At 47.6% G+C, this 13050-nt stretch overlaps 1 protein-coding gene across 5 annotated transcripts in view; it reads right to left on the bottom strand.

Moving 5' to 3' along the window:
• SGSM2 (small G protein signaling modulator 2) overlaps positions 1 to 13050 on the bottom strand; it is a 174155-nt gene that overhangs the window by 65575 nt on the left and 95530 nt on the right. For all 5 annotated transcript variants that reach the window (XM_060259242.1, XM_060259244.1, XM_060259243.1 and 2 more), the window contains exons 8-11: positions 9076 to 9200; positions 5359 to 5426; positions 3930 to 4093; positions 2284 to 2416 (exon numbers count right to left, since the gene is read on the bottom strand). In XM_060259242.1, the coding sequence (XP_060115225.1) occupies positions 2284 to 2416; positions 3930 to 4093; positions 5359 to 5426; positions 9076 to 9200 (490 nt within the window). The remainder of the gene's footprint in view (positions 1 to 2283; positions 2417 to 3929; positions 4094 to 5358; positions 5427 to 9075; positions 9201 to 13050) is intronic.

Below are 13050 nucleotides of genomic sequence, written 5' to 3'. Positions count from 1 at the left end.
CTTGGGGCTAATCTGGCAACTCCAGCTGGTGCAAAATGCAGCGGTGTACTTACTAACTGCATTGCCTCTTCAGGTCCTTCTCCAGTCTCTCTGGTTAAGAGCCTTTAACTAGCGATCCTTGGTGTTGAGGGGCCTTCTGCATGTAACACACCTACTCTATCACTGAACCACGGCCCCTATATATTCAGATGCATAATGTAAACTTGGAAAGGTGAAGACAAGTGGAGCAGAGGGAGAGAAAACCTGTTCTTTGAAGCCCTTTGAGCTGGAGATGCCAATAACTGAACACAGGATCTTCTTCATGCAAACCACAGCTCCTGCTTCATTCAGATGCATGACATAAACTGAGCTGAGGGGCCTCTGCAGCCTATTTTTTTTCCCTGTACACTGAGATTAGCCAAGTGGTCTTGTGTGCACTAATACAGACACAACACACAAGTAGAAGCAGAAACCATGTCGATGCTCCAGAGTTCAAGGCCACATTTGTTGTGTGGGTAGAATTATGCCCTGATTCAGCTGATGAGCTCATCTGTATCACAGTGAAACCTGGGCCCTGAAGCAGATGGTGAGCAGAAATGCCAGGAGAGCAAACCAGTGACCTTCTTCTTCAGGGATGCACATCTCACCTGTGAGCTGACTCAAGTATGCAAGAGAGACTCCTTTCCAGCACTAACATGCTGGACACCACAAGAGAAGCCTATCCATGGCTGTAGAGTGGCATGAAGATCCTCAGCATCCCCCGCTAAAGGATAACAGGCAGGAGGTGCTGGGACAAACACAGGGAGCCACTGCCCATCAGAGTAGGCCACACTCCATCTAAGCTCTGCTAGGGGGCACTGGTGCATAAAACTTTGGCTACTCAGGAATTTTAGCTTTCAGCTCACAAGGGTTTCCCTTCACTGGAAACGATGGACCCCACCCCTGGACCCCACCCCTGGTCCAGTCTTTTTTAAACTTGGGGGGGGGCAGTCTTGAGGAGTAGCTATGCTGCAAAACTGGTGCCTCTACCTCAAAAAAATAGCCCTCCAGAGCACTAGATAACCCTGGATCGATTCTCTTATGGCCTATGGCTACAATGAAGCAGGAAAATAACTGATTTTTTTTTTTTGCACGCCCCCTATTATACTTTTCAATATATAGTGGAAAAGAGTGGGTAGATCTTCCTCTGGAGGCCAGGTCTACCAATAGAGTGGACTGGAGTGAGCAGACCTGTTCTCCAGAGACTCCACAGAGATCGAATACTTTCTGTAACAAAATTTGACTTGATTCTGTTTTCTCTCATGTTCAAATTATTCTTAAAATATAATTTTCAATAATTCATTCTAAGATTTTTACAAGGTTATGGAAATAATTTAGAAATTGATTCATGTGATAGAACTTTTTTGTAGCAAGGACTCCCTTTGCATATTAGGCCACACTCCACTGATGCAGCCAATCTTCCAAGAGCTGACAGTAGGCCCTGTAATAACAGCCCTGTAAGCTCTTGGAGTACTGGCTACATAAGAAGGGTGTGGCTACAAAAAAGCCCTGGTGATAGTCACATGTAGACTTGCTCACAACTTTAATGCTGCTAGCATTTTTTGCTCATAAGGTAGAATTTTTGCTCACAACTCTGTGGAGCTTAGAGGGAACATGGTGGTTGTTGCTTTTTTGTACTTTGGAGAGGCTAAATAAACATCAGTGGTAGCGCTGTTGCTCTGTATGCAGGAGGTTCCAGATTAAGCCCCTGGTGACCCCATTAAAAGGATCTTGGGGAGAGGGGCTGGGAAAGACTTTGGTGAGCTACACCTGTGGATAACATTGGGATACTGGAACAGACAGTTCACATAAAGCTAGACAGACAAAAGGTCTAATGCAGGACAGAGAGAAACAACACCTCTCCTTCCAGCAAAAGAGCACAGAATACTCCCAGGGAACTTACCCCTTCTTACACACCCAGGGAAATGCTCTTTGCCACTTCGGGGTCAGGCAGCAATTAGGCCAGTTTGGCCTGGGATCCTGGAAGTTTTTTGGTTTTTTGCCATCTCCTGGGCATGGAGAAGGGATCATTACGGGTGGTGGTGGGGGAGGTATTTGTGAATTTCCTGCATTGTGCATGGGGTTGGATTAGATCAGAGGTGGCCAAGGGTAGTTCTCCAGATGTTTTTGCCTACAACTCCCATCAGCCCCAGCCAGCATACCCTTGGCCACCCCTGGATTAGATGATCCTGGAAGTCCCTTCCAACTCTATGTTTCTACAATTCCTCTCTTGCCGACAGAAGACCAACCCTAGAAGTCTCTTACTATTTTCATGTCTGTGCCCAGGGTAAATAATTCTGAAGACATAATCAGTAGCTGTCTCCACCACAGGCATTTCTTCCAGATCAATGGACCGGTTGTGGCTGTTTCGTTTCCGAAGCTTTGGAAAAACTTTGCCCTGTGGGATATGGGGAGAAAAAACAAGGAATTCATCAAGGGAATGAAACCCTCTTGTATAATACTAGAGTTCAGGGTCCTCCAATGAATTTTACCACCAGACAAAAGAAAGCGCTGCTTCACACAGTGCATAAGCCAGCTGTGGAACTCACTGCCACAGGACATAGGGAGGGCCACTTGCTTAGGTGGCTTTAAAAGGGGGTTACTCAAAGTTACGGATGAAGGTGAGTCAACCTTCAAATAACAGTGGCTGAGTATTCAAAGGCTGCTCCCTTCATGAACATAAGAACACAAGAGAAGCCATGTTGGCTCAGGCCAATGGCCCCTCCAGTCCAACACTCTGTTTCACATAAGAACACAAGAAAAGCCATGTTGGCTCAGGCCAATGGCCCCTCCACTCCAACACTCTGTGTCACATAAGAACACAAGAGAAGCCATGTTGGATCAGGCCAATGGCCCCTCCAGTCCAACACTCTGTGTCACATAAGAACACAAGAGAAGCCATGTTGGCTCAGGCCAATGGCCCCTCCAGTCCAACACTCTGTGTCACATAAGAACACAAGAGAAGCCATGTTGGATCAGGCCAATGGCCCCTCCAGTCCAACACTCTGTGTCACATAAGAACACAAGAGAAGCCATGTTGGATCAGGCCAATGGCCCCTCCAGTCCAACACTCTGTGTCACATAAGAACACAAGAGAAGCCATGTTGGATCAGGCCAATGGGCATCCAGTCCAACACTCTGTGTCACATAAGAACACAAGAGAAGCCATGTTGGATCAGGCCAATGGCCCATCCAGTCCAACACTCTGTGTCACAGAAGAACATAAGAGAAGCCATGTTGGATCAGGCCAATGGCCCATTCAGTCCAACACTTTGTGTCACATAAGAACATAAGAGAAGCCATGTTGGATCATTCCAATGGCCCATCCAGTCCAACACTCTGTGTCACATAAGAACACAAGAGAAGCCATGTTGGATCAGGCCAATGGGCATCCAGTCCAACACTCTGAGTCCCACAGTGGCCAAAAACCAGGTGCCATCAGGAGGTCCACCAGTGGGACCAGACTCCATGCCCTGGCTTGTGGGATTCCCAGAGGCATCTGGCCACAGTGGTGTTAGGAGGAGGAGGAGATTCCCAGCCCTTCACTCAGAGCGGCTTCCAATCTCCCTCCCTCCCTCTCCCCACAACAGACACCCTGTGAGGTAGATGGGGCTGAGAGAGCTCTGAGAAACTGCTCTTGAGAGAACTGGGACTGGCCCCACGTCACCCAGCAGCTGCATATGGAGGAGAAAGGGGGGGGATTAAAACTGGTCCTCCCAGATTAGAGTCTGCACTTAACCAGTGCACCAAAATGGAAAAAGAATGCTAAGCTGGAAAAACACGCTGGACCTGGACTCAGCTTTGGACGTGGATTCAACACCAGCCTGCTTCTAAGAAATGCAGCGAGGAGCAGAACGTCCCTGCCAGAGCTCCCAGGTGCTCCTTGTTCCTTCCAAGGGGGGAAACGATACCTTTCCCTGCTGGGACCACAGGGGAGGCTCCAGCTGTCCGCGGGGCAGAAGGCCGTTCTCAAGGCAGGAAAGGAAGGCAAGGAGGTGTCCTCCGGGTGGGAAATGGAGGGGGGGTCTCTGGATGCCATCCTGGCTCACCAGCACCAAGGTCCCACCTCTTTCTGCTGCAAGGGAAGGAAATGACAGGAAAGGTTCCTTGATATTTGTTCTTTCTTTAATAAAAAGAATGACAACATAGAATTTTATTTTCCAGATGTTGACTGGCTGAAGGCCCCTGGGAGCAAAGACAGACTCTGCAGGGCTCTGACTTTCGTGTTAAAAAAAGTCTCCAGTGAGCCTTCTGTGCTCGATGAAGAAACTGTCACAGCCTCTAAAAAGCTGTGTGTTGACTCCCTGCTTATCCTAACACAGTCCTCTGCGGCAGGGTGGAATGACAGCTTGCAACTAGATGGTCATGTGAGCAGCACTTTGAACTCAGGTTTCCTTGATTGTAGGGCCTCACTGGACATGGGATTGTATACATGTTTCACTTACAAGCTGAGTGCGTCAAGTTAGGCCCTTTTCTCTGCCTTCCCCTTCCAGGAGAGAGTTGACAGAATGCTTGTCCATCAGTCAGGACACAACTGATTGAAGAGCTTAATCTGGGAACTAACCAATCAGATAGGAAAGATAAGCCCAGCTGCCTTGCTAACTGAAAGAGCAAGTTCCATAAGCAAAGCCTAAAACCAGCCTCTTGGCCCACAGCAGTCCTCTCTCACCAGCACTTGCTGCTGCTGCTGCTCCTCCTCTGTAGAGAAGACACTGCTGTAGCCCAACAGCACAGCCCATCCCCTCATCCCCTTCTTGAGGGCCAAGGCCAGTCTGATAGGACATCATTTCTGTGACCCCCCTCAACCGCCTCCCCACTCCTAATGGTGCCACCCACTGGCTCTGACAGCCTTGCGGAGTCTGTCCTTCAACCAGTCACCATCTGGAAAACCCCGTGTTCGCTCTGCAGCCTGACATGCCAGCCTTCAAGGGGTGTGGGTAGGGAGGAGCTCCCCGTCCTGCAGGCTCCCTCAAGCTGTCTTCCCTGCCCTGCCCACAGCCGAGGTCCCAGCAGCCCCACGTCCCACAACCCTTCCGTGCCCAGGGCCACAAAGCAAGGTGAGACTCTGAACCTGAACAAAAGCCCTTCTCCAAAGGAAAGGCACATGCATGCAGGGCTGCCATCCTCCAGGTGGGGCCTGGAGATTTCTTGGAATTATAGTTTATTTCCAGACTGCAGAGACCAGCTCTCCTAGAGGAAATGGCATCTTGGGAGGGTGGACTCCGTGCCATCACATCCTTGTTGAGGTTCTTCCCCTCCTCAAAGCCCACCTTCTCCAGGCTCCAGCCCCCCCCCCACAAGTCCAGAGCTGCCCACCCAAATCAAACGGAGCAGACTTACGTTGCTGATGGCAGTGGAGGCAGACGACCTGGCTGAAGGGGATGACCACCGCGTAGTCCCAATAGATGCTGAAGGCCAAAATTCAAGAGGTGACGACGTGCCAGCCTTCAAGAGGAGCTGCTTTTACAGTGTGGCTGGAATTACACCCTCCTCCGCCCCCCCTTTTGCTTCCTGCTTGAGACTCAAAGGCAACTTCTTCAAGGGCAGCTTTGGAGGATGGATGAATGGATAGATGGAGCTTAAAAGTAGCTAAGAAGCCAACGCCTCAGCTCATGCATCATACACAGCCTAGGTGCAGGAAACATGGAAGAGATAGAACTGGAAAAGCCATAGCCCCTGTGTAGATATAGCCTCAAAATGATCTCACAAAAAGATCTGTATAGTGTGGTGGTGGTGATGATGATGATATTGGATTTATATCCCGCCCTCCACTCCGAATCTCACAGCGGCTCACAATCCCCTTTATCTTCCTCCCCCACAACAGACCCCCCCTGTGAGGTGGGTGGGGCTGAGAGGGCTCTCACAGCAGCTGCCCTTTCAAGGACAGAGTCTCAGAACGGCTCACAATCCCCTTTATCTTCCTCCCCCACAACAGACACCCTCTGAGGTGGGTGGGGCTGAGAGGGCTCTCACAGCAGCTGCCCTTTCAAGGACAACCTCTCCCAGAGCTATGGTTGACCCAAGGCCATTCCAGCAGCTGCAAGTGGAGGAGTGGGGAATCAAACCTGGTTCTCTCAGGTAAGAGTCCGCACGTTCAACCACTACACCAAACTGGCTCCAATACATAAATATAATATATAAATAAATATATATATATAAACACTATAATATACAGTATAATAACCTACTCTCCTATTCAATAAGCTCTACAAAAGAGACATACAATGCAAGAATCCAATATGAGAACTCAGTTCATTTCAACAACACCCTGTAGGGTTTTTCCTATAAATCAAGATCTCTGTTTCAGAAAGAGGATTTATACAAGTCCATACAGTTCACTTTACGTCCACTTTAGTTCCAACGACCTGGTTCCAGTTTTCCGGCATAGGCAGACCAGTGACACATTCGGCTGATGCTTTTACCAGCCCAATCTGAGCCAATGCACTATTAAGGCATAACCATAAACCAGCATTCAGATTACACATCCCACGACCCAGTGTTTGTACCTTTATGTGCCTTTATACTAATGCAAAGGTATTGTTCTAAGACGCTCAATCAACTGTGAATTATGTACACCTGATGCTTCTCTCTGTGTTAAATAGAACTGAGGCGTTCTTTCTGTATGTGAAGTCAACAACCAATGAGAAGTATACAGTTGGCTGAGCATCTTGGAACAATACCCTTGTATTAGTATAAATCCTCTTTCTGGAACAGAGATCTTGATTTATTGGAAAAAAGCCCAACAGGATGCTTGTTGAAATGGACTGAGTTCGGTTTAAGTCCACTTTATTGGATTCTGGTCTTGCATTGTGTCTCTTTTGTAGAGCTTACTGAATAGGAGAGTATATATTGGATGTTTATATTTATATACTGGAATAGACGATACAAATCTTCTTGTGAGCTCAGTTTTGAAGTTATAGCTACAAAAGGGCTTCAGCCTTTCCAGTTCAGCAGCCTGGATATCTCCTGGAATTATGACTGACCTCCAACGAAAGCCATCAGTTCCCCAGGAGAAAATGGTTGTTTGAGGGGGGGGCATACGGCAGTATACTCTGCTGAGGTCCCTCCCCTCCCCAAACCCCACCCTCTCCAGACTCCACCCACAAGTCTCCTGGAATTTCCCAGCCTATACTTGACACCACTTAAGGAGGTTCAGAATTCTTTATGCAGTTCCTCCTCCCCCTGGCACAAGGCAAGCTCTTTGTGACAAGCCACAATTTACCATTACCTTTGTCTTGGCAATCTATTGTTTGTGTGGCCTATGTTTTCTCCAGCTCCCCAAAAAATCTTGGGAGCACCTAATTAAACTGATGAGCAACAGATTCAGAACAGACAGAGGGAAGTAATTCTTTACTCAACAGGTCACTGCATTGTGAAAACCACTGCGAGGGAATGTCGTGACAGCAACAGGCAGAGACAGCTTTAAAACAGATTCATCAGCCAGATTCAAGGAGAAGATGTCCATCAGTGGCTACCAGCCATGGGGACCAAAGGGAGCATCTGAATGCAAGTCTTGGGAGGCAACACTGGACAAAGATTTATGCCTTATCGGTTGGCCCTTCAGGGCACCTGAGTCACAAACACACACACAAACACAAATGAAGCAGCCTTATACTGAGTCATTGGTCTGTTGAGGTCCAGTACTAGCTATTCAGACTGGCAACAGCTCTCCACGGATTAGATGTGCCAGCAGGGCCTTCTTTTGTTCTCAGGTGGGGCCAGCACAAACCAGAGTTCATTGCCAAAAATCCAAGAAGGAACCTGGCAGTGAGGCAGGATGCCTCACCCAAGAGAGCCTCAAGTTCTTCTCCAGGGTCATACACCAGTCACAGTTCAGCTTCTCATCTGCACTCAGTCATCCAGGTATGACTCTCCTCAGTCAAGCTGCTCAGGGGCGGGGGCAGGGGAAGAGGTCGCACCAGGCATGGCCTCTTGGTCAGCTCACCAAGAAAGAAAAGAAGGCACAGCTGCTCAAAACAGAAAGCCCTTCCCCTTCTCTCATCCTCCCCTGAACCCTGAGCTGGGCTGGGGAGGGCAAACAAAACCCATAGCAAAATTTAACTGGGGCCCAGTCACACCTTCAAGATTAACCAAATGTACTCCAGAGCAAAGAATAAATGTTAGCTGGACTCCTTTTTTCTTTCAGAGAAAGTGGTAGAAAAACACTTTTAAAATAAGCTAACAATAGCAGTCCTCCAAAGAAAAGGAACACGGCCTTTGTGGGACCCACAGAGAGTCAGTCAAAGGTTTAGAGCAGGGGCGTCAAACTCATTTGTTGTGAGGGCCGGATCTGACATAAATGAGACCTTGTTGGGCCAGGACATGCCATGTGTGTACCTATTTAAGATCAGGTAACAGAGATAATGGCAAACCACCCGGTAAAAGTCTGCCGTGAAAATGTTCTGAAAGCAACGTCACCCCAGAGTCAGAAACGACTGGTGCTTGCACAGGGAACTACCTTAACCTTTTATAAACTTTATAAAGGGCACAGACAAACACAATTATATATATATATTTAAAAGCTTAAAACATTAGCACTCATTGGTCTTAAAGGTGCTTTCTTTGTATTTCTCTCATGAGATCCAGGGAACTGTGGCTCTTTCCTTCCTTCCCCAGGGGACAGGGGAGAGAGGAACATCAGCCTATAGAAGGAAGAGAGGCTTGGCTCAGTAACTCTGTTGTGTGATTGAGAGAGCCTAAAAAAAAAGCTCTGCCTTCCCCCCTTCCTTCCCAATGGAGGAGCCTCAGCCAATGGAGAAAATATAGGCTTTGCTCTGTGACTCCTGTGTGATTGAGCAAGCCTTGCAAAGCAAGCTGTTATGCAGAAGGGAGCAGATGAAGCCAGTTGCTTGAGGGCCTGGTAGGAGCCCTCTGGGGGCCTGATTTGGCCCCCGGGCCGCATGTTTGATGCCCCTGGTTTAGAGGAAAGATCATGGAATTCAGTTAGTGCAGACATGGCTGAGGCACAAAGCCCCAGCTGTTCAGCGTCCTGCAGCCAATGCATAACATCATGTCTGTTTTTACCACCTCTCATTGAACCAGACAAGCAGGCATTACCTTTTCTCAAGCTCCGAATCCCCCAGCGTCCCATTCATGAGCTGGTTTGGGGTCCATTTCAATGTCAAAGAATCAGCAGACTGGTGAAGAGAGAGGTAGCCTGGGATGGCCTCCATGTCGTCTTTCTGTTTTAGAGTTATCCAAGGAATCATGAGAGAAAAATCAGAAAATGGGAGGTTACCCCCAAAGGCCACATTTGCTAGCAGGAGACATCCTACTCCGACACTTTCATTGGTTCATTCCTCTAATAGTCAAATACCCCACAGTTTGGGCTCCAGAGGGCTAGTTTGAGGATTCCCTTGCATGGGTCTGTTTTCTGAGGGAAACTGGTTTTTGGTGCCTTCATCTTCATTCTCTCCAACTATCAACCCTTTCACATCAAATAGCTAACACTTAGTGTAGCAGCTACAGTGTTCAACTAACAGGACAGCTCTAAGCAGAATCCCACCCTTCTAAGGCTGCTGAAGTCAATATTTTAAATTCACAGTAAGTGACAGTGAGATGTCTTGGGAGTGTGAAGGCAAATGGGCTTAGAAAGCATTACTAACAACAAAGCGAGCGGAGATGATGGCATCCCAGTTGAGCTATTCAAAGCCTAAAAGACAATGCTGTTAAACTGATGCACACATTATGTCAGCAAATTTAGAAAACACAACAGTGGCCACAGGATTGGAAAAGGTCAGTTTATATTCCAATCCCAGAAGGGTAATTGTCAGGCGGGCTCATTTCTGGCCCACATTTTATTATGTAGAGCGCCAGCTCTCCCCCATTATTTACAACCCAGAGGGCACATAGCAATAACATCTGGCCCTGGGATGTTTGTGTTATAGGCTGGCAGTTGGTACCTCAAAGTGGCCTCCCCTGGTTTCACACAGACAACCCTTATCTGTTCACAAATAAGTGTGAGAATGTTTCTGATGTTTTCAATAGCCTAAGATGCCTTAGTATGGATAGATAGCTGCTTAGTAACCTTTGAACCCGTGACTCAAGTATGCATCTGTAATGTAGCCTTTGATGCTATCCTGTATAGCAACTGTGTAACTGTTGGTACTCCATTACTCCCAAGGTTTATGTCCTTGGAAAAGCTCCTGAGTTTCTTACAATAAACATATCTTTTGATTCAAAACAAAAGGACTCTGTTATTGGGAAATATTGGTGCTTGACAGTAATGCCAAGGAGTGTTCAAACTATCGCACCATTGCACTCATTTCACATGCCAGCAAGGTCATGTTAAAGATCCTACAAGGTGGGCTTCAGCAGTATGTAGACTGGGAACTACCAGAAGTTCAAGCCGAATTTCAGAGAGGTAGAGGAACTAGAGATCAAATTGCCAACATTCACTGGATTATGGAGAAAGCATGGGAGTGTCAGAAAAACATCTATTTCTGTTTCATTGACTACACTAAAGCATTTGATTGTGTGGATCATAACAAACTGTGGCAAGTCCTTAAAGAGATGGGAGTACCAGACCACCTCACATGTCTCCTGAGAAATCTGTATAAGGGTCAAGAAGCGACTGTCTGAATGGGATTTGGAACAACTGATTGGTTTAGAATAGGAAAAGGAATTCAACAAGGATGTATATTGTCACCCTGCTTATTTAACTTATATGCAGAATACATCATGCAGAATGCCGGCCTGGATGAAGCACAAGCTGGAATTAAGATTGCTGGGAAAAACATCAACAACCTCAGATATGCAGATGATACCACTCTAATGGCAGAACGTGAGGGTGAAAGAGGAGAGCACAAAAGTAGGTTTGAAATTCAACATCAAAAAAACTAAGATCATGGCATCCAGCCCCATCACTCCTTGGCAAACAGAAGGGGGAAGACATGGAAATCATGACTGATTTCACATTTCTGGGATCCAAGATCACTGCAGATGGTGACTGAAGTCATGAAATTAAAAGACGTTTGCTCCTTGGGAGGACAGCTATGGTGAACCTGGGCAGTATAATAAAAAGTAGAGACATCACCCTGCCAACAAAAGTCCATATAGTCAAAGTGATGGTATTCCCAGTAGTAATGTATGGCTGTGAGAGCTGGACCATAGGGAGCTGGACCGAGCACAGAAGAATAGATGCTTTTGAGCTGTGGTGCTGGAGAAGAATCTTGAGAGTTCCTTGGACTGCAAGAAGATCAAATCAGTCAATCCTAAGAGAAATCAACTCTGACTGTTCCCTGGAAGGTCAGATGCTGAAGCTGAAGCTCAAATCCTTTGGCCATCAAATGAGAAGGGAGCACTCACTGGAGAAGATCCTGATGCTGGGAAAGACAGAAGGCAAAAGAAGAAGGGGATGGCAAAAGATGAGATGGCTGGACAGCGTTACTAATGTAACTAACACGAATTTGAGCAGATTTCAGAGGATGGTGGAAGACAGGAGGGCCTGGCATGACTTGGTCCATGGGGTCGCAAAGAGTCAGACTCAACTGTGTGACTGAACAACAGCAACAACAAAACAGTGAGAAAACAAGATTTAAAAAGTTTTCTTGCTGGAAGGAACAAGAGAAGCATTTTTAAAAGGAAGATGAATCTAAGACATTGGAGGGAAATATATCAACAAGGATAACAACTTACCATATAGTGGTGTTGTAAATAAGGAGAGTGATTCTAAAGCCCTTCTCTAAATGGCAAGCACTACTTAAGCCTTATTCATTAGACCAGCTGCATATTATTCCCCTTATAACAGCAGGTATCCCCATCTTTTTTGGTTATTTAAATTGTTAAGACTGGATTGATTATTGGTTATTTAAAATTGGTTATTGACTAGCTAATTTAATTGAATTATTTATGGCAAATTAATTGGAGAGAAGGAGAAAATAACTGTAGAGTTTAATTAAGAAGCCAATTGGAATTATAAAGTATTACTGTTAGCTGGTGAATTGGATTGGTTGGGTGGGGGTAGATTAAATAACTATTAGACTAAATAACTATTAGATATTAGTGGGTATTTATTGATAGGCCAATTGGAGGTGGGACGGCTGAGAAGAGACAAATCTGAACATCTGTCAGTGGAGGGTTGGTGGCACCAGTGAGAGATGATTGGCCTGGGGATTCCGGTACTCCTGGGGAGGGGAAGGTATGACGGTGGGAACAGGCAGAAATGGAGGGGAAGGAGATCGAGACAAGATAGTGCTCGACCACCTTCCAGCCTGTGTCCCATCCCGATGGTGACAGGTAGTGGGGCAAGGCGAAATTACTCGCCTCCGTCACTGGTGTTATGTAATGCCAGGTCCATTAATAATAAGACCTCCATCCTCCGGGAATTCCTGCTTGAGCAGGATATGGACCTGGCATGCGTGACCGAGACCTGGGTTCGCGATGGAGAGACCGTAGCTCTCTCCCAGATGGCGCCCCCGGGATACTCGGTCTTTCACCAGTCGCGGACTAGCGGGCGGGGGGGAGGGGTGGCTCTGTTCATTCGAGAGGCTTACTCCTTCCGGGCCCTCCCGGCTCCGGAGATCAAGGGCATTGAGTGTGCCGGCCTGGCGTGGGATGTTGGGGAGGGGTTGGCGATCTGGCTGGTGTACCGACCGCCCAACGCACCGGCCAGCGCCTTACTATCACTGATGGAGGCCGCAGCAGGATGGGCATTGGAGCACCCGAGGCTTCTGATCCTGGGTGACTTCAATGTTCATGCCGATGACGTGACCTCCAATCAGGCGATGGACCTAGTGTCTTCCATGGCGACACTAGGACTCTCCCAAATAGTTACGACACCCACTCACCAGGCCGGTCACATGTTAGACTTGATCTTCGCGTCAGGAGTTTTAGTGAACGATCTTGCTTCTATAGCAGTGCCATGGTCGGATCACTATGCCCTCAAGGCTCGTGTGGACGTCCCACCCCAACCCCGTTTGGGCGGCGAGCTTATTTTAGCTCGCCCGCGGAGCCTGATGGACCCGGAACGGTTCCTGACGGCCCTGCGGGATCCCTGGCCCCCTGGCGATTCCCTCGATGACCTGGTGGAGT

This window comes from Heteronotia binoei, chromosome 18 (genome assembly GCF_032191835.1).
Source record: "Heteronotia binoei isolate CCM8104 ecotype False Entrance Well chromosome 18, APGP_CSIRO_Hbin_v1, whole genome shotgun sequence".
Taxonomy (NCBI): Eukaryota; Metazoa; Chordata; class Lepidosauria; order Squamata; family Gekkonidae; genus Heteronotia; species Heteronotia binoei.
Note: the sequence above shows the minus strand (reverse complement) of the source record. Positions and strands in the feature narration are given on the sequence as shown.